The 26,194-nt window shown below is 38.8% G+C and overlaps 2 protein-coding genes across 2 annotated transcripts; both read right to left on the bottom strand.

Annotated features, from left to right (window-relative positions):
- Positions 1–2,573: 2,573 nt before the first annotated feature.
- cela1.5 (chymotrypsin like elastase family member 1, tandem duplicate 5) lies at positions 2,574–14,128 on the bottom strand. Its single transcript, NM_001003450.2, has 8 exons — positions 14,082–14,128; positions 13,852–13,943; positions 12,134–12,240; positions 8,831–8,959; positions 3,213–3,349; positions 2,983–3,125; positions 2,753–2,902; positions 2,574–2,668 (listed from the first exon to the last, which is right to left on the bottom strand). Exons 1-8 carry the CDS (start codon positions 14,119–14,121, stop codon positions 2,642–2,644), a joined length of 825 nt encoding a protein of 274 aa, NP_001003450.1. The 5' UTR covers positions 14,122–14,128; the 3' UTR covers positions 2,574–2,641.
- Positions 14,129–18,923: 4,795 nt separating this feature from the next.
- cela1.4 (chymotrypsin like elastase family member 1, tandem duplicate 4) lies at positions 18,924–24,601 on the bottom strand. The gene is made up of 8 exons (NM_001025187.2): positions 24,534–24,601; positions 24,297–24,388; positions 23,825–23,925; positions 23,526–23,651; positions 21,619–21,755; positions 21,387–21,529; positions 19,564–19,713; positions 18,924–19,475 (listed from the first exon to the last, which is right to left on the bottom strand). Exons 1-8 carry the CDS (start codon positions 24,571–24,573, stop codon positions 19,461–19,463), a joined length of 804 nt encoding a protein of 267 aa, NP_001020358.1. The 5' UTR covers positions 24,574–24,601; the 3' UTR covers positions 18,924–19,460.
- Between the last annotated feature and the right edge of the window lie 1,593 nt (positions 24,602–26,194).

Genomic DNA, 26,194 nt, shown 5'->3' with positions numbered 1-26,194 from the left:
TGTTTTTAGTCTAGATCTCAAACTGATTTTTGGCTATGCAGTTTTTCCTCCTTTTTAAGTAATAATGAAGAATTGTTCACACAAACCACTGTGATGCACTAGCAAGAGCATGATTAACCAACAGATGGCGATATAACCCTGTGCAAAAAGCCAAGTTGGCCAATCAAAAGCCTGATAAAAGAGTATAACAATCATGTACTGTACATGACCCTAACTGTGAGCCTAAACTTAACATAAAATGAAAAGTTATCCCTTAGTTCTGATTGGCTGATTGGATTTTTGCAGGGTCAACATAGATGTTCATCCTACTTGATAAAATACACTAATCTGTTAATTACAAATGTTTATGCGGACAGAGCCTTAAAGGGTGTTAGTTCACCTAAAAATGAAAGTTGTATTAATTACTCGCCTTCATATTGTCCCAGTGCCCTTAGTTTAACTTTGGACATTTTAAGATATTTTGGCGCCACGGTGGCGTAGTGAGTAACACGATCGCCTTACAGCAAGTAGGTCGCTGATTCAAGCCTCAGCTGGGTCAGTTGCATGGGTTTCCTCCGGGTGCTCCGGTTCCCCTACAAGTGGTATAGGTGAATTGGGTTCACTAAAGCTAAAGCTAAATTGTCTAGTGTATGAGTGTGAATTATTATGCATGGATGTTTTCCAGTGATGGGTAGCATCTGGCATTTCTGTGTGGAGTTTGCATGTTCTCCCCGTGTTGGCATGCTCTGGTTTCCCCCACAGTCCAAAGACATGCGGTAGAGGTGAATTGAATAAGTTAAATTGGCTATAGTGTATGTGTGTGAATGCAAGAGTGTATGGGTGTTTCCCAGTGTTGAGTTGTGGCTGGAAGGGCATCCGCAGAGTAAAACATATGATGGATTAGTTGGTGGCTTGTTCCGCTGTGGCGACCCCTGATTAATTAAGGGACTAAGCCGTTAAGAAAATTAATTGTAAGATATTTAAGACAAAATCAGAGAGCTTCTTCACCCTACTTGTACAGCAATGGTCCTGAGATGCTTCAGCCTAGAAAAATATTGTTTTAAACATGTAATCAAGTTTAAGCATGTGATATTTGGTTGAATGTTGCTGTGAAAAGGGATATAATAAAACAAGCGATTGCTCCCTATTTTAAATGTTCTGCATAGAGAGGTCAATTTTTGATCGTCTACAGCAGGGATCACCAAACTTGTTCCTGGAGGGCCGATGTCCTGCAGATTTTAGCTCCAACCCTAATCAAACACACCTGAACAAGCTAATCAAGGTCTTACTAGGTATACTTACTAGGTATACACCTAGGAAGGTGTGTTGAGGCAAGCTGGAGCTAAACCTTGCAGGGCACCGGACCTCAGGGAACGAGATTGATGACCCCTGGTGTATAGGTTGCAAATTTGCCATTCAGAGTTCCCCAAGATTGAACTTTGGAATAAAGCAACAAACTAATTTTTTTGTACAAGCTTGTATTTCCACTCTTCTGCATTCGTATGCATATGATCGAAAGTCAATGTGACAAACATGTGCAGTGTCAGCATGCCTTTGGGTGGTTTATGAAAAACAATCAGTTCTCATAATCAGTGTTTTGGAGGAAGGGGAAATGAGCTGGAATGAAAAGATCTGAATAAATTTCACAATGGCCAAACTGTAATGGTGTAGCAATGGGTTCAGAGTATTTCTGAACAGATACTTGGTTTGACAGGACTTAAAAACATAATAAAGTGATTCCTCAACCACGCAAAAATCTCCAAGTTGGAGGAAAGTCCTTACCCCTGTTGGAGGAGTTCAAGTATCTTGGGGTTTTTTTCACAAGTGAGAGAGGGATGGAACAGAAGATTTTTAGGTGGATTGGTGCAGCGGCAGCAGTAATGCGATCGATGTACCGGTCCATTTTGGTAAAGAAAAAGCTGAGCCGAAGGCCAAAGCTCTCACTCTTACCGGTCAATCTACGTTCCTGCTCTCACCTATGGTCATGAGTTTTGAGTCATGACCAAAAGTACAAAATCTTAGATGCAAGTGGCCGAAATGAGTTTCCTTCGCAGGGTGGCAGGGCGCACCCTCATAGATAGGGTGAGGAGCTCTGTGACCCAGGAGGAGCTCGGAGCACAGCCGCTACTAGTCCACATTGAGAGAAGTCAGCTGTGGTGGCTCAGGCATCTGTTTCTGATGCCTCCTGGACGCCTACTTAGGGAGGTGGTCCAGGCATGTCCAACTGGGAGGAGGCCTCAGGGAAGACCCAGGACATGCTGGAAGGACTATGTCTCTCAACTGGCATGTAAACACCTCAGGATCCCCCCGGAGGAACTGGAGGAAGTGTCTGAGGAGAGGGAAGCCTGGGGCAGATAAATTGAATGAATGCTCACCCAAACATGAAATACATGGAGGGTGAATCAATGATGACCGAATGTAAATTCTTTGGGTAAACTCAAAATCCCTTTAATACATTGCTACACAATTAACAATGTCAACATTTTGATAAAATGACTGATATAAGTGTCAGTCAAAAACCGAATAATTTAGTGCTTCCATAATTAATTTGTGTTTGATTGAGCTGGATAAACTCAAAATAAAGTAGCCCAAGATCAGATGCAACGTTTTATTGTTAGTTAACGTTTCTTTTTCTGTCATTGCGGGCCATGGAGGATGTTTGTCATTCGTAATCCCATTCATTCATGTTCTGAAATGAACAAAACAACACAAGAAGATATATAAGTAAATGATTTTATGACTTTGACATTAAGAGCTCACAAATGGCACTTACGATGGTAATCCAGTCGACGTAGGCAGACACGCGAGTGAAGATTGTGGGCTTCTTGTAGATATTACAGCCCTCCGATGACATAAAACTGGCGATTCCATAGACAACGTATTTACCATCGACCAGACAGCTGAGAGGACCACCGAAGTCGCCCTAAAATAACACGACAGGAGCCAAATTGTTACATTTTACCAATGTATAGCTCATGATCTGTCATGATTGGTCTTTCTTACCTTACATACAGCCATGGTGCCATCACCACCACAAACCATGGTGTCTTTCACTGTGCTTCCCCACCAGTCGCTTTGAGAGCAGGTTTCATGGTCGACCACAGGCAGATAGGCTTGTTTCAGCTCAGCAGAAAACGAACCATCAGCTGCATGACAAAAGAGTTTCAAGAACAGGCTTAAAAGTGTTTTATGGCAAAAGCAAGGATGATTTGTCTATAAAAACCCAAACTTACTCTCAGTGTTGCCCCAGCCGGTGGTGAAACAGGGAGTTCCGTGAGGCAGAATCTGTTTATGGCGTGGCAGTGGTGCCAACTGCACATATGCGTTCAGATTGGCATCAGAAGCCAGCTTCAGAAGTGCTACATCATTCCTTAAAAACAATGAACAGATCTCAGTCCACAAGACCATTTCTGATGCTATTTCTTTTTTTCTTTTTTTTTATTGTAGATACACTATAAAGGGTATAAAAAATACAATAAAAAGCAGATGGTTCCCATAATTGTTCATTTTTTTTTTACTTATGGTAAACTACTAGATTTTATTAATTTATACGATGTAATTCACATATGTTTGCAAGAAACAGATCTTTCTGCTCTTGTCTCGTCAACATGCATTCTGAACTGACTCTGAATCGAACAATTTGCTGAATAATGTTTGTAGATGTAAATTGTTAAATCACGGACACTTCTACCTCCACCCAGTAGAGGGTGCTGTTGTCTTAAAACAGGCCATAGTGTACATATTGGAGAAGTTCTTGATGAAGTGTTTAGTGCTACAAAAGGAGAGGACTTTGGAGTGCTCTCTGTTTAAACGATCTTAAGGCAGTCAAAAAGGTTATTCTCACATTTAGCTCCTGGCTGATGAAGGGCACAAGGTATTGTTTATATGTTAATCAGTGAAATTTAAAAAGACTGTTTGTCTTCAAAGTTTATAGTTTGCTGACGGTCTTTTGGTTAGCATTTAATTGTTGTTAGCATATATATATAGGGATTTTAAGTATCAGTGTTATCGATATTTGTTAATTTTGTACAAAAGGCATTTATTGTTATGACTATTTCCTTATAATTTGCACTAAAAATGGGACATTAACAGCCATTAAGGTCTTTATTTTGGTCATCTTTTGTGTTTTAGATTTATCTTTCTAAAAATAACATCACCAATTGAGTTGAAATTAATTAATTGTTAAAGCTGTTTATATTGCAGTCTAATAGGACAATGTTGACAGTTATTGATGATTTTGATTATTTTAAGGATTAGAGAGCTCTTGAATTTCATCATAAATACTGTAATTAGGATTCTGAAGATCAGGTTTGCAAGAACATAAAGATAAGTAGATGATATTTAATTTTTTTATTTTTTTATTTTTATTTTTTTTCAAGTTTTTGTGCTATAGTAGACCTTTCATTGTCTTTGACAAGACATGATCGCCTGTTTTGTCTTTGTGTACCATTCTGCTTTGGATCAGATTTGGATTCTTTGCCCAAGCCCAGATCAATATTTACTAACTGGGTGGAAAACTGTGCCATAGTTAGAAATATAATGAAAATATTTTAGCAAAGTCAACCTAAGCAACACATGTGTATGTAGCTAGTTTAATATCTACAGTAATTCACGCAAAAGACACGATGTACACATGCATAGCCTAATTCATGAGCAAAAAAATAAAATTCACGTGCGTAAAACATTATACATATTCACAAAAATAATTCACGTGCACAATATAAAAATACATTCACAAAATACATTTCACAAATGCAAAACACAATTTGCAAATGTTTAACTAAATTTATTGCTGTTTGAATACAGTATATCATTATAGATGTTTTAAGAGTTCACAATAAGATGATGATGACAATAAGCTTGTTTGGCATGCTGTCCCGGGAGAGAGCCGTGAGCTCGTAGGATCCTCGAGCCCGGGGCTCCCTCCCTTTGCAAGGTGAGAGGGGAGTTTGAGCTCAGGTAGATCTCGAGAACTCCCCTGCTGTAGTAACCAATGAACAGATGGTGATTGTTCTTAAGATATAACTATTTACTAGGTGCATGTCTATAGTGCCGATTTGGATTAGTCAATTAACTTATGTTGCATGTTTTTGGACGGTGGGAGGAAACCGGAGAACCTTGGGGAAAGCCATGTGAGCATGGGAGAAAGTGCAAACTCTGCACAGGAACGTCTGCTGGTTTGGTAAAGCCTAGAACCAGTGACGTTCTTGCTGTGAGGCAATAGTGCTAAGCACTGGGCCACTGTGTCACCCATCTAGGAAGGAGTAGGGATGGATGGGGGGTTCTTCAAAATGAAGATAGCGGTTGTACATAACCCAGGGTATTTGTAGTAGCTTAGGAGTCGTCTGATTGGTGCATTGAGAATTGGGTAATGCGGATCCAGCCACTAACAATCATAAGCATGTGATCCTCTCGAAATTAGTTTATAAATAAACTTCACGTAGTGAATTTGCAGTATTGTCTCAGATGTAATAAACTCAGACAAGTTCTGAAACTCTCACTTAAATTATCTGTGATTGTGAACAAGAAAAGAATAAACGGTCAAATTAAATTGTTAAAATAAAGGAGAAATAGATCGGTTTGACTATACAAGGGAAATACCTTTACACTGCCGGTGCTAAATCATTTGCCATAGGTACGCAGAGGGTTGGTCTACTCTCGGGCTGCAGGTGGGAGAGGCTGTTGTACTAGAACTGGGCTGCCTGTCAGTGCTCTGAGCTAAGTGTGGGAGGGCCCGCAGCTCATTGAGAAGAGTAGGAACGGTAGAGTATAGATAAATGACAGTCTATAAAAATCTCCAGTAACACACAAACAAGTTCAGCTGCGGGATCGGAGTGCCACCACTGCAAAGCTTGCTCAGGAATGGCAGCCGGCAGGTGTGAGCGCATCTGCACGCACGGTGAGGTGAAGATTTTTGGATTATGGCCTGGTGTCAAGAAGGGCAGCAAAGAAGCCACTTCTCTCCAAAAAAAAAAAAAAAAAACATCAGGGACAGATTAATCTTCTACAAAAAGTATGGCGAATGGACTGCTGAGGACTGGGGCAAAGTCATATTCTCTGATGAAGCCCCTTTCCAATTGTTTGGGGCACCTGGAAAAAGGCTTGTCCATAAAAGAAAATGTGAGCGCTACCATCAGTCCTGTGTCATGCTAACAGTAAAGCATTCTGAGACCATTCATGTGTGGGGTTGCTTCTCATCCAAGGGAATGGGCTCATTCACAGTTTCGCCCAAAACACAGCCATGAATAAAAAATGGTACCAAAACACCCCCCAACAGCAACTTCTACCAAGAATCCAACAACAGTTTGGTAAAGAACAATGCATTTTTCAGCACGACGGAGCACCGTGTCATAAGGCAAAAGTGATATCTAAGAGGCTCGGGGACCAAAACGTTGAAATTTTGGGTCCATGGTCTGGAAACTCCCCAGATCTTAATCCCATTGAGAATTTGTGGTCAATCCTCAAGAGGCGGGTGGACAAACAAAACCCACTAATTCTGACAAACTCCAAGAAGGGATTGTAAAAGAATGGGTTGCTATCAGTCAGGATTTGACCCAGAAGTTGATTGAGAGCATGCCAAGTCGAATTGCAGAGGTCCTGAAAAAGAAGGGCCAACACTGCAAATATCGACTCTTTGCATAAATGTCATGTAATTGTCAATAAAAGCCTTTGAAACATACGAAGTGCTTATAATTATATTTCAGTTCATCACAGAAACAACTGAAACAAAGATCTAAAAGCAGTTTAGCAGCAAACTTTGTGAAAACTAATATTTGTGTCATTCTTAAAACTTTTGGCCACGACTGTATAATCTAGTTGCTAATGAACGATCATCTATGTATAACTGAAAAGTTATATCCTTTGGCTCTTTCTGACTACTGGCTAAGCCAAAGTAATGCAAATGCTACGGGCAGGCTTTGAACGACTTTGCCTTTGTCCTCGGGTGATACTCTCAGGCCAAAGAAACCTCTTTTGTTTCTAACACCTATAAGCCAGTTATCATGCTGACTCCAAAACTTAATCTGCATGCTTTGTTTAGCCATCTCCCCTCCTCCTAAGAACACAATATAGACATGACATCTTTATTTCAAATCAGACTTGTAATAAAACTCGCAGACTACAGACCTTCAGTAAGCTCCTGCAGACACATGGACTTCTTAAAGACGCTGTATGACTTCATATTAACTAACACGTCTTAATAAAGAAATTCCTCTGCTTGTTCAAGTCTCCTGGACTGAGTTCTCTTCTCTTTTTCACTCATTTTTTTTCAACACCACCTTCAGACCACCGTTATGACTACGGCTGACCAGGAGAAAATCTCAAACATTGCTGTTTGCAAAATTTGCTTTGCCATATCCATTTCACATACCGTATGTCAAAGTCTCTTAAATCTTTCTGCCTGTTTTTGAAACATCCAACAGATTTATTAAGAGCTGATTGTTTTTTTCCATCTCACTATCCATTTGTTTTAATAAATTTATACATGTAATTTATATATATATATATATATATATATATATATATATATATATATATATATATATATATATATATATATATATATATATCAGGGCTCGAAATTAACCTTTTTGCTTGGTAGCACCGGTGCTCCTAACTTAAAAAATGTAGGCGCATCAGCCAAAATTTAGTCGCACCCACCAATTATGAGCACCGTTACTACAAGTTTTATACAAACAGATTTATTGTATTTGAAATCAACACTAATCAAAATAATAAGAAAAAAATTAATATATATATATATATATGCAAGCGTGAGGAAAATATGTCTCAACGAAATCCCGTTATCACAAGAAAATAGATTTTTATAACATAAGTGAGTGACCAAAGCATACACGGAGCGCTCACTGGCCCTGCACGCACTGCTTGACATGAATCTGTTAACGGTATAACTGTGCTGTTCTCACAAGTGCTGTCTGATATTGCACTGATGCTTTTGACATATGCTGTACCTTATTATATGCATACATGTTAATAGCAATACCGGTCTTTTCATGAGTAGCGATAATAGTTTACTCAGTGCAAGCCTGTATGCGATGGTGTACGTGGTGTTCAATTTGACATATGCTGTCCGCCGTGCAAGGGGCAGCTATCTGGCGATTATATGAAGGATTAAACAGAAGCTCTCGTGCTAGATGTGGCAAACAGTTACCTGAAAACTTCATCTCACAGACTTTTCATAGCGGACTTGAAGCCAACGGAAGTCTTCTACTCTTGGAAAAGTGTAGATGGTGGATTAACATTCAGCACATGATCACTAGTAAGATGTGTCATTATTTATAACTTTGGATGCCATGGTTTCTAAAACTAAATCTGTCCGCGTTATCTTCGTTCTCATCTTCATCTTCGCTTTAGTTTTCCGCGCGCGGTAGTTGCTCTCCCTGTCATCCGATGCCAGAAGGCGCTGACTGAGTATTTGACAGCTGATATTAACCAATCATTCGCGTTCAGTGCTAGAGCAGTGGTGGGCCAATAAGAAGAGCGCGAAGGCGGGGCAAGCATTACAGACTTTACATTATGGCAGCAAGATGACATGACAACTGTTTAAAACCATTCCTGAGCGCTGCGTTTCGCGTTCCAAGTGCAGACAAAGAGCTTAGAGATGCATTCTGCGTGAATGTCTCCCTAATCCGCGCATGTGGTGAACATTTTGCAGTAAAAACTGGTCGCACACAACAATTTTAAGCACTCGCAGAAATGCTCCCAAAAATAATTTAAGGTCGCATAGATAAAATTTCGGGCGCATATGCGACCAAAATGGTCGCAATTTCGAGCCCTGTATATATATATAGTGTATACAGTCAAGTGTGTCATGTATGTAACGTTTACGCACCCTTTAGACACATCATTCAGGTCAGAATAGGCATGGAAGGTGATCTCCCTGACCTCTATGTACTGCTCGGTTCCCTCATCTGTAGAGATGTCATGGTCACCCAGAACAACACGCCAGCTCCCGTACTTGCTGCACAGAAAGCACATTTGCATTGACACAGGTAGAGTCAGAATTCTGTCTTATGCATGAAACACACTGCACAAAAGTTGCCAGAACACTTTGTGCACTGCATGACTGTCGGTTGCATTCTGGACATTTTTCCATTCCATTCAACTGAGAATGATAGCTAAAATGTGTGTCCTCAGTATTTAAGATGCACTAGGTGATTTTTGCTAAACGATGTTATTTAAAAGCATAAAAAGACCCAATACCCAACAGAACTCTACACCCTTTTCATAACATTCTGCTGATTGGCTGATGGTGTGTTGTAGGTATTTACTTGTTAAATCTGATGTCTTGCATCACAGCTTCCATGTCTAAGCCCTCTATCAAAGTGTAGGAGGTAACGGTAAACGTATACATTTACATAACGCTGTAATAATTTCTAAAATCATGATTGCTATTAAGACTAAAACGTGGTCATACATGACCATTTTCTTTATTTCATAAATCATAACTTAACAAGACGATTGGTCCAACAATAAGGTTGTTCAAAAAACACCTTTAAACGCAACCTTTAAAGGCAACACATTTTTGGTGCCAAATAGAAGGGTCAACAATTGAGACGTAAGAGATCATAATGCTTTAAAAACTTATTCTAAGTTTCAGAACTCAACTTTGTACTTCCTTGAAAACAATGGTCTCAAACTCATTTCCTGAATGGCCACAGCTCTGCGCAGTTTAGCTCCAACCACCTCCAACTCACACCTGCTTAAGTGAAGTTTATTTATAAACAAATTCCGAGAGGATCACGTGCTTATGATTGTTCGCAGCTGTTCCAACTTTAGCTAATGACTGATTATCCTATCAGACGATCCTTAACTCACTATAAATAACCAGACTTTTCTCATCTCAATATCTTCGTCTGGAAGAAACCCCCCCACCCAACCCTACTTTCCCTCCTTTCAAACGGGCGTCACGGTGGCCGGCGATTAGCGCTGTTGCCTCACAGCAAGAATGCCCCTGGTTTAATTCCTTTCCAAACAAGACAACATTTCTGTGCGGAGTTTGCTCGTTCTCCCCGAGGTCGCGTGGGTTTTCCCTGGGTCCTCCGGTTTCCTCCCACAGTTCAAAAACAAGCACTCTGAACAATTAATCAAAATACATTAGCTAACCTCTGAGTACACCTTTCAGTATACATATCTGACACTTAGCTACAACAAGCAAGAAGGGGAATCATCGAGATCTACCTGAGCTCAAACTCCCCTCTCGCCTTGCAACGGGAGGGAGCCCAGGGCTCGAGGATCTTATAAGCTCAGGGCTCTCTTGAATAGTCTCAAGTAATTGGATCAGCTGTGTTTAATTAGAGTTGGAGAAAAACAGTGCAGAGCTGTGGCCCCCCAGGAATCCAGTTTGAGAGCTATGCTCTAAAACAAGCCTGTATTAAAGACTCTGGAACATTCTACTCTAATGTAAGCATAACCTTCTCCTCCATAGAAGACTGAAGGTTGCAATTTTTTTTAAGGTTGTCAGTCTTATTAGCCCCTTTCACACAGTGATACCGGTAAATATCTAGTTAATTTCCAGAATGACTTTATTGGTAAATTCAAAAAAGTGCTGTTCACACAGGCAAGGGCGTTACGGCATTTTTCCGGAAAAGACCATTCACACATCTATTCCAAAATAGCTGTAAATTCTGATGTCATTAACCAGAAATGAGCTCTAAATGGCTCATTTAACTACATTACAAACTGTGAGGATGGATGAGTATTATGAACAACTTCGATGAAAACATATGGAGGAACACTTTCCTATGTGGAGATGTACATGATATGTGTGTGCTGTTGCTCACGAGCTGGTTCACGTGCACACGCATCAACAACGGTTTATCATAAGCATTTTATTGATCATTTTTTACACAGTTGGCATTAAGAAGGAACGTAGAAATGTTATCTAACTGACGTCTAGCAGCTAAATGTGTCTGGAAAATATTCAAAGGCTTTTTACTTTCAAACAGTGCAGATGTTGATGTGACTGAATGTTCTGATTGGTTGCAGTACATGTCTTACGTCAGCGCATTCTGAGCTTGAACATGCTCTTTTTCAGCCAACTTTCCTTCTGCGTTCGGCTGTTCACACACCCACACAGCATTCTGGCAAATTACCGGTAATGTTACAACTTCGTTTTACAGAAAACGGCCAGAACAAATTTACCAGTATTTTCCGAAAGGGCCCGTTCACACATACAGACCTTGCCGGTAATTTTCCGGAAATGTCTTTACATGTATGTGTGAAAGGGGCTATAGACACACTACCTCCAAAACTTTTGTCCGTCTTAAAATTTGACAAAATCATCTTCACCACTCCAAGACTCCATTTTGTATTGTTTTGTGAATAATTTTGCAACAGATTAATTAATACTCATCAGATTCAATGTGTAATGCAAAACATTTTCTAAATTCCATGTACAAAACCTTGACACTTAAGGTCATTACTCACTGAATCAGATTTTTTCATCCAAAATTTTTGCATGTAAAAAAAAACCTTTCAGGTTCCATCATATTTACTCACTGCGTCTGAAACTTTTATCTGTTATAAAAAAGCAGATCTGATTTGAGTTATTTATTTTTTCTTTCGTTTTTAAATCCAAAAGCATTTAGAGATGTTGCTTTGATAATTCAGAGCTTAAAAATAAAGACAGAATGTGCTGAATGGTTGACAATCAATACTATTTTCAGTTCCTGCTGTGTATATGTCTCAAGCAGCCATTTTTTGAAGAGTTTGCGTGTGTCCTTTCCTTCGTGATTACTGAAATAAAGCTTAAAATTCGAGATTCTCCTGTGCAACTCTTTGATAAGGAGGTTAACTCTGCTTGTTCTCTGTACGATGGATAGAATGAAAGCAATATTTCTAATAGATTAATTATTATGCATCAGACTCGGTGAGCATTTTCAGAATTTTCGCATACAAAGATTTTAGACTTCAGTGTGCAAAGACCTTTATTCTACTACACTGACTACTTTAGCAAACTTCTGAAGCAAACTTCTGAATAGTAAAGCAATTGACTACAAAGATGTTTTGCAAACTCATTGAAAAAAAAAACAGTTGCATGAAGGCGTACAACTGCATATTTTATCTTTAACTCAGTATGTGACGTTTATAAAGTTTATTAACAGTCCAAATACAGAAACTGTAGATTGGTTACCTGAAAATGGAATGGACTGAAGTCAACACATAGTTTTTTCTAATCAGAGTCCCAGCACAATAATGAGTATATGAGTCCTGACTTAGAGTTTTTATTTGGACAGAGACCTGAGAAAAGAGAAGAAGTTAGTCTTACAAGGAAATAAACAATAGTTTCAAATTTCAAACACTTTGTTGTCATGCTGGTAAATTAAGCTATTAGTATTATTATTATTGGCATGGAGCTGGCTGTTTAAATGTATGTTCGAAGAATAATTAGCTTTTTTGACAGCAAAAATTAAAATTGTCTTCATTTTGTCTCATCGATTCAAAGCCATATGAAATGTGTTGATTTTTGCAACACAAGTCACTGTCATTTATAAATAGCTTTTAAAATATTCATCTATTTCTCATTCTCCAGGTAAAGTGTTTGATTCTAATGAAAATGATCATGTTAAAAAAATGTTCCTTAAAAAAAATCTCAACTTGTGCAGTTTAATTAAACTAATTTCAAGTAGATCACATACTCATGATTGATCACAGCTGGTCCCGCATCAGCTTTACATATTGCACCAATCAGATGAATACTACTCACTATAAATAACCAGAGTTTTTCACTTCAGTCATCTTCGTCTTGAAGAATCACCCCTACTCCTCCCCCCTTTTCCTGATAGGGTGGCATGGTAACCCAGCGGCTGGCTTTGTTGCCTCACAGCAAGAACGCCACTGGTTCGAGCCCTTACCAGGCCAGTCGGCAGAGTTTGCATGTTCTCACGTGGTTTTTACTCGGGTTTCCTGGGTTTCCTCCCACCGTCCAAAGACATACAATATAAGTAAACTGACCAATCCGAAGTGGCACCATAAGACAAACTCTTAGCCACTATATATCTTAGCTATTCCTAACACATTTAAAAGCAGGGGAGTTCGAGACCTACCTGAGCTCAAACTTCTCTCTTACCCTTCAAACGGGAGGGAGTCCCAGGCTCAAGGACATTCTGAGCTCAGGGCTCTCTCCCAGGACAGCATGTCAAACACACTTTATAATCAATCATCAGCTAAGTGTGAACTCTTGAAAATTAAATGTTTTGCATTTGTATTGCTCCACTTAAAAGCACAATATTTAAGATTTCTGTGAGAAAATATAAAAAAACAACAACAGATATTTATGCAGCTGTGCACTTTCAAGTTTTCAATGATTTATATAAAAATATATTTTTGTCCCATTATTTTATTCTCAATCATAATGCCATCAAGTTATGCCTTTGTTATTGTTTGAACATGCTAACTTCTAGCAGCAAATGCTTCTTTTAAATTAAGTATCATGGCAGATAAGCAGTTGGTTAAGTTAACAAATACTTTGTCTTGAATTGTGATAATGTAGTTGTTTAGACAAACCGAATATTTTAATATTATGTATGTTGTAGACTTTAACATAGTATATGGTTTATTTATAAAGATAACCTTTCTCGTATGTGTGCCTTGTACTGCTAATTATGCATTGCTGACTTTTGAAGTGTATTTGTTTTTTATTTTAAGAACTTTATCAGAATGCTAGCCCAAACCATGAAAAACCTTTTACTATTTGCTGGTTTGTCTGTTTATGACAACCAATCTTTCATGATATTAAGAAAAATAGACAGAGCACCTTAACCTGGTACAACAACGAGCCTTAAAATTGTGAAAAAAAGATTCAAAAAAGGAATGTTTGTTTTTTTTTATATATTTTTTTTCAAATCGTACCTGCCAGGGCCAGGAGTGGGGTTTTGCGATCTCTCCACCGACAACCCTTTCCTCAGCAGCCAGATCCTTCACATATCTGGGCTCAGCCAGAGCTGGACACACATTTAAACATACTTAGGTTGTAGCCTCAGTCCATATTTATAGGCATATGTGCTAATATCAGATGGTACAAACAGCTAAATGCTATTAATTCTGTGTTTTTTCTCAACAGAAAGAGACAAACATCTCACCAAAAGCAGCCAGCACACTCAACAGCAGGATTCTCTGCATGTTTCCTGAAGTATCTGAGTTCTGACCTTTAATATCCTCCAGATATATATGCCCACCGGCTTTCCCATCGCTAAACAGAACAGGTTTTCTGATGCCCACAGGTGTGTGAATCCCACAGGCTTCACCACTGCCAAGGCCAGTGTACCAGAAGTGGAAATAACCTGTTTGTCCAGCTCTGGGGTCAGCAAACTTTGGCCAACAAGTGTGTGCACTATTTACTATGTGCACGTACACACCACTAGTATTTTATTATGTTTGACTGGTTATTAACACAAATATGGCAATAGTTGTTTCTTGTCCAGCATTCCAGAGTATCTTCCCTTGTGTTCAACTGAAGAAAGAGACTCAACTTTGGAAGAAGCAGAGGGTGAGTAAATGGTGACAGAACTTTCATTTGTGGGTGAACTGTCTTTTTTAAGTGAATGTGACTTCATGAATGAGGTCTGGCTGTTTCAGAATCCATGATCTACTAAATCAAACTGGATCTCTGATTATAACAGACAGCAAAACCTGTAATCTACTGATTCACAGTCGGCAACCAGCAGTAAATACATCGGTCACATTGTATTTGAGGGTCTTTATGTTGAATTAAGTTACATTGCATCTACATGCCAACTAATTCGTATTAGATTATAAGTAGACTAGGTTGGGTTAGTGTAAGTTGACATGTACTAGCAAAGTTTCTCATAGTCAGTTGAATATCTGCTGAAGGAGCAGAATCAGCTGATATTAAGCAGACAGTCTACTAATACTCAAATGGACCATCAAAATAAAGTGTTACCATAGGTATAGAATATAAAATGTGATCTTCTACTGCACAACATGCTACAAGTACGCAAACCAAATGTAAAGTGTAAAAACAAAATACATAAACTCAGCATTTCTGATGTGACGTGCCAATTCTACTATCAGTAAGTTACCTTTTGAGCAAAGTTTGTTTACACATCAGTCATATTTGAGGCGACTGAATCAGGTATTTAGAAGGTGGAGTTATTCTGTCTGACTTTACATTTTCTTCAATAGAAGTGAACCTGTTTTTCACTTGGACGTTAAAAACGCTACTCTCAAAAAATGGATTTTGCTGCTTGATCAAACTAATTTAAAATGAGTTGAAACAACACAATTCTTAAGTTGTTTTAGGAAAACTTAATCAGAATCAGAAAGAGCTTTATTGCCAGGCCCAGGTATGTCCACACATACAAGGAATTTGTTTTCATGACAGAGCTTCTACAGTGCTACGGAAATACAGAGACAGGACAAAAACAGATAATATATTTTAAAAATAAAAGTAAGTTGTGAATGCAAATATACAAATTGACAAGATCATGTACAGGTATATTACTCTATACAATGTTATATGTGCAGCTTTTATGTGCAAATTGGCATGTAAAGTGTGTTGTCAAATAAGTGTATATGTGTTTAAAAAGTGGATAGGAAGTAGTGATGTTTTCAAGTGTTCATGAGATGGATTGCCTGAGAGAAGAAACTGTTTCTGTGTCTGGCTGTTCTGGTGCACAGTGCTCTGTAGCGTCTAAAGGTAAAAGTTACCAGAAGGTAAAAGTTCAAAGAGGCAGTGTGCTGGGTGTGAGGGGTCCAGAGTGATTTTGACAGCCCTTCTGCTCGCTCTGGATAAGTACAGTTCTTGTAGAGTAGGGAGGGTTGTACCAATTATTCGCTCAGCAGTCCGAACTATTCAACGTAGTCTTCGAAGGTCAGATTTGGTAGCTGAGCTAAACCAGATGTGCAGATGACTGATTCAATGATGGAGGTGTAGAACTGTTTCAGCAGCTCCTTTGGGAGGTTGAACTTCCTCAGCTGACGAAGAAAGTACAGCCTTTGTTGAGCTTTTTTGACATTGTTTTTATTGACAACATTTTTTTTTTTATGTTCAATCCACTAGTAAAAACGATCCACTTGTTCATTCATTCATTTTCTTGTTGGCTTAGTCCCTTTATTAATCCGGGGTCACCACAACGGAATGAACCGCCAACCCATCTAGTACGTTTTTTACGCAGCAGATGCTCTTCCAGCTGCAACCCATCTCTGGGAAACATCCACACACACACTACGGACAATTTAGCCTACACCATTCACCTGTACTGCATGTCTTTGGACTGTGGGGGAAACCGGAGCACCCGGAGGAAACCCACGCGAACGCAGGGAGAACATGCAAACTCCACAGAAACACCAACTGAGCTTAGGCTCGAACCAACGACCCAGCGACCTTCTTGCTGTGACGCGATAGCACTACCTACTGCGAGAAAATGTTGTCTTGTCACTGGTCAATGGAGCAAAATGAGTATAGTCAGATCCCAGTTGCAGCCAGGCTTTAATGGTATTTAAATGAGACAAAATGTGAGTGTAATACAGTAAAAACTTCACAAAGAAAAGGAGGAGACAGGGACTGGCAAGCTCTTAACAATCTTTGATTCTTTAATTAAAATAAATACATAGAAAAAGGAAAGTGGACGCCCCCTTACAACTTTTAAACTAATTTCCCAGGCCTGGTCCACTTTTATTGATCATCTTCAACATCAAACATTCAATGTTTCTGAAAGAATGGTGTAAATTCACCATAAAGGCTTACATAAAGAAACACTTTTACTATATATATATATATATATATATATATATATATATATATATATATATATATATATATATATATAACTTATATATATATAAGGCTTCTTTTTGATCTTTAATAGCTCTCATAATGTATTTTCCCCGTTTACTAATGTTGGAACTGAGATCTATATGACCCCAACTACATGAAGAGTAATTGTGAAAAATAAATATACATTTTACTCATACAGATTATGTATCTTTATTTTGCTTGTTTACTTCTGAGCTATTTATTGCTGGTGTGTTTTGCGAGAATAGAAGTCATTTTTAAATACATTACCTCAAAAATCCTAAACTATACCATTACCTTATATGTGAAATATAATTTTTTTAATTAAATTAAATAAATTTGTTTCTAGATCTAGGTGTTACGTGTAAAATTCTGTCATCTGTTGCTTAGTGATGAAACCAAGTGTGCCGCAAGCCTGCGTTTGAGTGAAGGTCTCGGCCGTTAGATCGCCCCCTGGGGGCTGGCTGCAGTACAAGTCATAAAGCCCGCCTCCTCCGTGTTAATGAAGGAGACTTGAGCCCAAATAAAAAAATTTATTACACTTGCAATAAAATGTCCCGAAAGATGGTTCTGGTCGATTAAGGCACTGGTTATTGTGCTGAAATAGGTGCAGATCCTCATTTTTGTAAACAGTTTGTTTTTAGCAGTAATTTAATGCTGGGCGTGTCATCGTGATTGCTAGCTGTGATTGACAGTTTCTCAAAGCGCGGCGTCTGAGCTTCGGCAGAAGACTGAAGTGTTATTACTCGATTTCTGTGATATTTTACTATGACAAAATGAGTTCAGCAGTAAACTACAGTTTCTGACATACATGATCTGGTGGAACACTGTTTATTCGCTAAGGTCAGAGCTTTTTTCGGGCTTTATTAGTTTGCTAATACAAGCCTAGCCACCCAGATAGCAAAATACACTGGGGCCAGTTCTTGCCTGCCGGAGACTTACCCCTCAGACTGACTACCTCTGCTGGACCTACTCCGGATGCCTGGACTCACTGCCCGATTCCAGCCTGAGTCAATTGAGCCAGATGCGGCGGCCGAGCGAGCAGGCGCTGCCGCATGCGAGCCGGAATCAGCCCGCGACGCCGCGACTAGGTTATGCGCTGATGCCCGGAGCTGGCGCGATTGAATCTTCATTATATAAAACCCTCACATTTGTTAACGTTATTACACCCATTTTTGTTGATATAACAACAAACGCATGCTACTATGTGAACGCAAAGTGTATCACTGAGTTTAACCTTTGAATAAAGATGCAAACAGCATAGCAATTATTTAAATAAAGGACAAAATAAATAACAATAAACCTGTATCGATTGCACAAGTATTAAATAATAATAATAATAAATACGAAAATGACAATAAAACTGCACAATAAAATAAACCCATTTAAGTACGGGGAAAATACAGGAGATCGTTAGCAGTAATTCTCTTTGTGTTTAAATAATAATCTCCACGTTGATCTCCTGTAAGGTTATTTGAACTTGCTTTATAGGACGTCTCTGCATTTTAAGTTTTGGCATGTTATTAAGTGATCTACTGAATTTGCTGTTATAAATCATTATAAGGTTCTTGAAATCGAATCTTATATAACCTAATAGAGCTGTAAATGTTAGATATTATTTATTTACATCATTTACTGTTGGCGTTTTATTTGAACACTCCAGCTAACATTAAAAAGAATGTAAATTCCTCGTTGCCAGATATAATGAAGGCATCGAATAAACCAAATGAAAACGGAGGCAAAAAAATTAAATAAATAAACAATTCAAGCGAAAATGAATAAACAATATACTAGTGATGTTACAGCAGATAGACGTTGTATTAATAGTGCAAAGTTTTTTTGCACAAATTGACAAATTGCAGGGTTGGGATGTGTAAATATCCTGTTGATATTTAGTAATCTTGCTGTATTTATCTTCTAAACGCACGATTGTTCCCGCATGGTAAATCGTTATGGTGTGTAGGCTATATTTTGGGTTCTGTTGATGGCTAATTAAAAATAAAAACCTTTCTAAAAATGAATGTGTTGTTTATATGTTATATTGTTCATATTTTACAAGTGTTATTTCTACCCCTATGAAGATAACAAATACCAACAACAAATATAACAATAAGAGAATATATTATTTGTGCTCATATTCAGGCTAGAGTGTATAAAAGATCGTTTATTTCTGCAGTCCACCATGTATTGCTTTTATTAAAGTTTAACAGCTTACATCACACCGTTTTTAAACCGTATATTATTGTGTTTTTTTAATGTAAGTGCTTCTATTTACATCAGTGAGCGTTTGTTATAGTGCAGACACCGGCAGTCGAGTGAGAAGTTCGGGGGCGTGGTTGATTTTACATAAAGCGTTTGGTTGGAAGCTCGACTCCGCTCATTATCGCGGCTCCTCCTCTGGCTCCATCAGACAGTCCTTCTGCGCATGTCTGGCTCCAATTTCAGCAGTCTTTTGCGACAGTTTGTGCCCGTCAAGCAGGCGTTTTGCCCTCAAGGCGTTCAATGGGAAAAGGGGCTGTCGCGTCGTCCATATTTTTTACAGTCATTGGATGAAACTAAAAGCATGACAGTTTGCTGGATAAATAAAATAACTGGATAAGACGAAGTCAAGATTAATTAGTCCAATGCTGCATGTGAATTATTTTGTATTTCTGGTCGTTGCAGTTGTTAAAAGGTAATTGGAGTATTTCTTCCTTTCATCTTCTCAGTTCCCAATGATCTGTAACCAACAAAATAGCACAATCAGTTTAAGTAGACTCACAAAAAGCTTACTATAATGACAATATGAGCTAATAAACTGGACTCACAGCATTAATCCAACTGTTGTAGGCTGACACACGAGTAAAGACTGTTGGCTTCTTGTTGGTATTACAACCTGCAGCTGACACAAAGCTGGTCACACCGTGGACAACATACTTACCGTTGACCAGACAGTTCAGAGGGCCACCAGAGTCACCCTAAAATAACAACAGCAGCCAAAATGACACTGACATACAGATTGAGTAATCATGAAACAGTAGAGGCTGCGCAAGTTAACAAATTATTAGTTTAAAGCATTAACTAATTAATGCTAACAAGTTTTTATGAATGGTTTTAAAGAATGGTTAAACAGTGGCTTTGGATGGACGTCATCACACATCTCAGTGAGAAGATTTGTAATAGGCCTAATGCTGGGTTCACGCCAAACACACATCACAAGTCACTTGTTCTAGCTTACTTGTGTAACCCTGCCGGTCCTACGCCACCCAACCCGCTCCGAGCTGGTATAGAACCGGCAACCTTCCGCATGGGAGTTGGGTGCTCTACCAAGGAGGCTAAAGACCATGGCCTCTAGCGTCTGTCGCTAGAACACCTTTAGAAGTCAGAAGAGTGAGGTTTACCTGCACAGCACACACTAGCTGGCCTCCGTTACACTCACCCCCCTAAACCTCACTCCCATCCGGGTCACGGCACCAATGTAACCCTGTCGGTTCTACGCCACCCAACCCGCTCCGAGCTGGTATCGAACCGGCAACGTTTTGCATGGGAGTTGGGTGCTCTATCAAGGAGGCTAGAGCACCTTTAGAGGTCATAGGAGTGAGGTATACCTGCACAGCACACACTAGCTGGCCTCCGTTACACTTGCAGGGGGTTTTTCACTTCAAGAAAATGTTTTGCTTGAGTTGAATTACTTGTACTTACACAGAAGATGTAACTGAGACAAATTCCCAGAGTTTGTGCTAAGTGTATTGTACATTTTGGATTATTTGTGCCAATAGTCAGCAACCAGCAAGTGGAAATGTGTCTATATCTATGTCTTTCCTTTTACTTTTACCTAGAGTTTGTTTGTAATCTACTCAAGCAAATTCTTATTTTAACTTTTGGTGTGAACCCACTATATTATAATACTTACACTGCAAGATATGGTGTTGCATTGAATTCATTATCTAAAGGGAAGTAAAGCTTTCTCATTCTCAGGTAAATAATGAGTAGTGAACACTTTGTAGGAACCCTATAAGTCTGAACATCGTTCAGAAATAAACCTCCTAATTCAAGGGTGATTAAACTCTGTCCTGGAGGGCTGATGTCCTACATATTTTAGTTCCAACCCCAATTAAAAACACCTGAACCATCAAATCAAGCTCTTTTTAGGTATACTAGACACTTCCAGGCTTGTGTGTTGAAGTTGGAGCTAAACCATGCAGGACACCGGCCCCCAGGACAGAGTATGGACACCCTTGCTCTAATGTATCGAGCTGGTTATCTGAGAACAATGTGGTGCAAGGACAGGAACTGAGAACCACTGATGGAAGATCGCTTGCTTATCATTTAATGCCTTGGTGGTTGTAAATTGCTTTGGTTTCACATTGATTGGATTACATTAATCTTCAAGTTAAGATTTACAAGATGTTTATAATTGTTAATAAGTAAATGGAATCTTGCTTTAAAAACACCTCAGATATTTAAAGTGTTATTGATCTTTTGTTCATACACCAAAACTTTTAAAAAGCGTGCATTACAATACTTTTGAACTCATTGTTGAATTTTGTGTATACGAATGTGATTCATCATGATTATTGGCAGATAAATATTGTGATTAATCACGATTTTAAAATGTAAGCTCAGCACTAGAAACAATATTTGTTGTCACCTGGCATCCAGACACCTCGCCGCCACCAGAGCAAATCATGGTGTCCTTCACGATGCTTCCCCACCAGTCGCTGCGAGAACATGTATTGTGGTCGACCACGGGCAGCAAAGCTTGTTTCAGCTGCGATGAGGTTGACCCACCAGCTACATGAAAATCATACCCATGAAAGAAGAGAGAAATTATTCAGCATATGTTAAAGATCAAAGATTTCAGTATGTTAATATACACTGACTCTGTGTGCGACCCCAGCCAGTGATGTAACATTCGTTGTTGTGGGGCAGAACCTGTCCAGCGGGTGGCAGTGTGGCCAACTGCACATATGAGTTCAGCGTGGCATCGGTGGACAGTTGCAGAAGAGCAATATCATATCTGAGAAACACAGAACAGTCTGCATTTTAATATCTGATGCTATAATGGGTGCTAGAACTTGGTAAGTTAAATCTACAATTCTGTACAATTAATTTTGTCGCATTGTGTAAGGTGTAATTGTAAATCTTAGACATGTCAAATGTTATTGTTAATTGCTGAATTGTGCAATTAGTTGATAAGAATAAAACTTTTTAAAGAGCATCAAACATTTTTTGTGTTGAATTGTTAAGCCGATCATTATTTTACATGGGTATTTTAGAAAGGTACATTCATGTAAAGTGTAATTAACTATGCTTCCATTCAAAGATGTGGAATTAAACCTAGTGGTGGAACTAGCTTAAATGGCACCCTTGGTGAATCACCCCTTACAGTATATGCCAATCAACTCCTGCCCCCTACCCTCCTTCTTCAAAACCATCTAGTTAAACGTACAATCTAAAAAAAAAAAATTGTTGTTTTGACCAAATTTTGGGTAAAATATGGACAAAACCTGAATTGGAATTATTAAAATATTTGTATTTATTATAAATACAATTATTATTAATGTTATAATTAAACTATTATTATTATTATAAATAGCAGTAAACAATCCTAAATGTAACTGGAAAGCAATATAAAGACAATGTAAACTGGAGTGATATGCTAGAATCACTTAAGAAATATATTACATTAATTATGACAACAATAGAATACAAACAATATATGTTTTAAACAATTATCTGTTCATTTTAGACCCGACTCAAGGCAGAGAATTCATGTTATTCAGTCTTACCTTCCTGACTCGATGCCTTCTTTCTGTTTCATGCTTAGTCAAAATAAGATCATCATCAAATTATAAGCTTCAGTTTCGTCAATTGTTAACATCTCGTGTCAAAAAAATTACAGAAAAGGCCTTTACCCTGGTTTCAAAGAGCATGAGCGGTGCATATTTTATCGGGTACATGTAAACGAGCAGAAGCTTGTGTGAAGTGCGCTGAAATCGTTTTCTGCGCGCGTGCATGCGTCAGTTTGCTTTACTGTTTTGGTTGTACATAGAGAATAACAAACTTGTGCTTGCAAAAGATGCCAAATGGCCCCTATTTTTTATTCTGGGATTACCACTCTAAATTAATACATTTGCATAAAGTAAATTGTATCTCTCAAAGCTTACACAGATGATTTTTACTGGGGCATGTTTTTTGTTTTGCATCATCTGCCCGTGCCACCCTCAGTAAGATGCTGCCCTGGGCGATCGCCTAAATTCATAAATCCGTCACTGATTTAAACCTGTGCAAAGCTAGAATTTAAAATCTTGCAAATATAGCAACAATTCCATCCAATAAGTCGAAGAGAACAAAATCGTCTCTTCCTGATAAACTAGCGAAGAAAATTGGAATTTGCTGCAGTATGAGAAGCCACTGAGAGTCTTTTTTTCTTGTTTAATATAACACTTCTCCCTCAGAAGACGAAATGCAATGATCACGTGATGGCTTTTGGAGGCAGAAGACACTCTTTGGGACCACAGATGTTCAGGACAGTTCTGGAGGTAATAACATTGTCCCACTTTTATGACAAACTTTGGCTGAGGGATTTTAGAATGACCAAACAACATTTCAGATATTTCACATTGTGGTTGATCTGCTGGTTGGTCCATTAATGGCATTCAATTGCCTTAATTTTTGTTATCACTTAATCAGGTAAATCAAAATTACTTGACCATTTTGATGTGCATGCTGGAATTTATCTGGCAAATGTGTTTCCTTGATAACTTATGCAAGTTTGTTCACTCACCCAGAAGACACACTGTCGGTGTTCCAGTTGGGGTGGATATAAACACGGCTGACAGTCAACGATTGCTCATGACCCTCGTGTTTAGTGATGTCATGGTCTCCCAAGATAACACGCCAATTTCTCGGGCTGCACAAGAAACACATTCAGATAAACACAGGTAGAGTCAGCAAACTAGTGTGCGCATATTGATATATTATTTCCTATTTGTCTTAAAGGTGCTCTCTTCATTTTCTCAGTGTCTCAATTTTAGAAATGATGATTCTTAGCATCTACAAACAGAAAACCCCACAGATCGTTACATGTCAACGCAGTGGGCGGCAGTCAACACCCATCCTGGTCTGATCAGAGTCCCACCACAGGTGTGAAAGTAGTCTAAGGCAGACAGAAACTGGAGAGAGATCTGAGAAAATGATGGTGATTTTAGTTAGAAATCTATTGTAATTCATTGGAGCTTCAGATGCTGTCTTGGCATCACGCTATCTGTGTGTGGTTCTTGTGGTTTATTGATAAAAAGTCCCAGTTAGAAATTAATTACTTATATAATGTGCCAAACATTTGCATTACAGACATTTAAAGAGGTTTCATGTGTCACTTTAAGAGAAACGTACAAGTATGTAATGTTTAAGTAATGCTCATTTAATAACACAGCAACACATTTTCTATTGTACAATGAACAGGACCTTAACCCTGTCTCACTTTGCTGTGGAAATAAACCATCAAAACGGGAAAGATAGTGAGTTTTAAAAGTTTAGCTGAGTTAAAATATCGTACCTGCCAGGGCCAGGAGTTGGGTTTTGCGACCTCTCCACCAACAACCCTCTCCTCAATGGCCAGATCCTCCAGATATCTGGGCTCAGCCAGTGCTGACACACAAACATATGTAGACATACTAAGATCCTAGCTTGAGCTCATATAGATTCATAGACATCATATCGTACATAATGTAAAATTTAAGCTAAATGCTATTGATTCTAGGGTTTTCTCAATGGATAAAGAGAAACATCTTACCCAAAGCAGCCAACGTGCTCAACAACAGGATCCTCAGCATTTCCAGTCTGTCTGGACTTTCTGAACTTAACCATTGTCCATATACTGTATGTATATATACTCGCAGTCATTCACAAGCTGGACAGAACAGGTTTTTTTTTTTTTTTCGCCCACAGATGTGCGGTTCACACAGATTTCACCACTGCCAAGGCCATGAATAATCATGTTTACAGTATATGACTCAAGGTTCAGCAATCTTTTGGTCATATATCAAATAACACCGGTCACAAACATGGACCCAAGCAATCCTCAGGACCTCTGAAATTCATCAACTTCCCCAATCATTGTACCAACTGACCACTAGTCTAACAGAGGACGAAAATACTTACTGGGGCAAAGGAATACAGTGGGTTTTTACTTCAGTGCCCAAACCATTTCACAAGGGTCAAACCAAATTGGCCAATTTGATCTCTCTGTTATAAGGAAGAGTCTTGCAGAGGGCTAATGCCATTTGGGACTCAATTGGACCACTCACATCTTTGCTGATTATGTCAAGAAGTAATTTTAAAGAAGTATTTGGGTAAACAAATGATTTCACAGGGGCAAGGGCAGAATGAGAGGGCAAAAAGCTGGTAGAGTGGTGTCCTACATGGATATGACAAGTAATGCAATCAGATTGAAGCTAGTGAGCATGTGTCGGCATTGTCTTCTTAGGTGCATTTAATTTATTAAATAAGGAAAAGACTCATGCAGCTTCACCTACAGTTGCAAATTCCTTTTTTCTTTTTGTTATGTGGTGCCAGATTATCAGGAAGTGACGATTTCTTTTTTCTTTGACTCGTTGGATAGGAATGCTGCAGTATTTGCAAATCTTTTATGTGATATTACATGTTTGCACATAGATTTTATTCACATGTTTGGATGGAAACATGGCTTATGACAGAGTAGGCACAGTTGCAGGCCACCACAGAAAGGGGGTGAAGCTGGAAACCACCATGGCAGAGGGGGCCAGAGTTGATTCCACCACAACAGAATAGGTATACTTAAAGACCACCATAACCATGCAAATAGAGCTGGAAAACAACATGGTAGTGCATGTAGACAACAAGGTGCTTTGTGTTAAATTGGAATATGTTTTTTTCAAACCACAGTGCACAGTCAAAACATCAAACTGGCGTGTGCCCATGGCAGATTAATGCTCAACATTCCCCAAATCTTAGTCCAGCAGAGCATGAGTTGGATTGGCTGGCCAACAAGTTTGATCTATATCGGCCTCACCTTGCAGCATAAAGGATATCAAGCATCTGTGGTCATCATTTTCAAACCTTACTTTCAAAAACCACAAGTCCTGTGCCTCAGTGGTTCGTAACTGTTTTGACATAGAGGACTGACATATTACCACATGAGGCAGGTGGTCATAATGCATACAGCAATGCTCGTCTGTGTACTGCTGGCATTTATATCCCATGTCTGTCCTCTAGTGGACAGCTTATTTTTGCTTAAAATATGCTGTAATGTAACTGTACAGACTTTCATGCTAATGTACAAAACTTAATTTGACTTCAGACCCCTGATTTAAATGTATGCAGCAGAAATACAAAGCATTGCCTGAAATTTAGCATTGACCAACAAAAACTTCTTCTATTCTGTTCTGTTTGATCTTAAATGCTTAAATGCATTGC

Source organism: Danio rerio, chromosome 22 (assembly GCF_049306965.1).
Source record: "Danio rerio strain Tuebingen ecotype United States chromosome 22, GRCz12tu, whole genome shotgun sequence".
Classification (NCBI taxonomy): domain Eukaryota; kingdom Metazoa; phylum Chordata; class Actinopteri; order Cypriniformes; family Danionidae; genus Danio; species Danio rerio.
The sequence above is the reverse complement of the archived record's forward strand: the minus strand, read 5'-3'. Positions and strand labels throughout refer to the sequence as shown.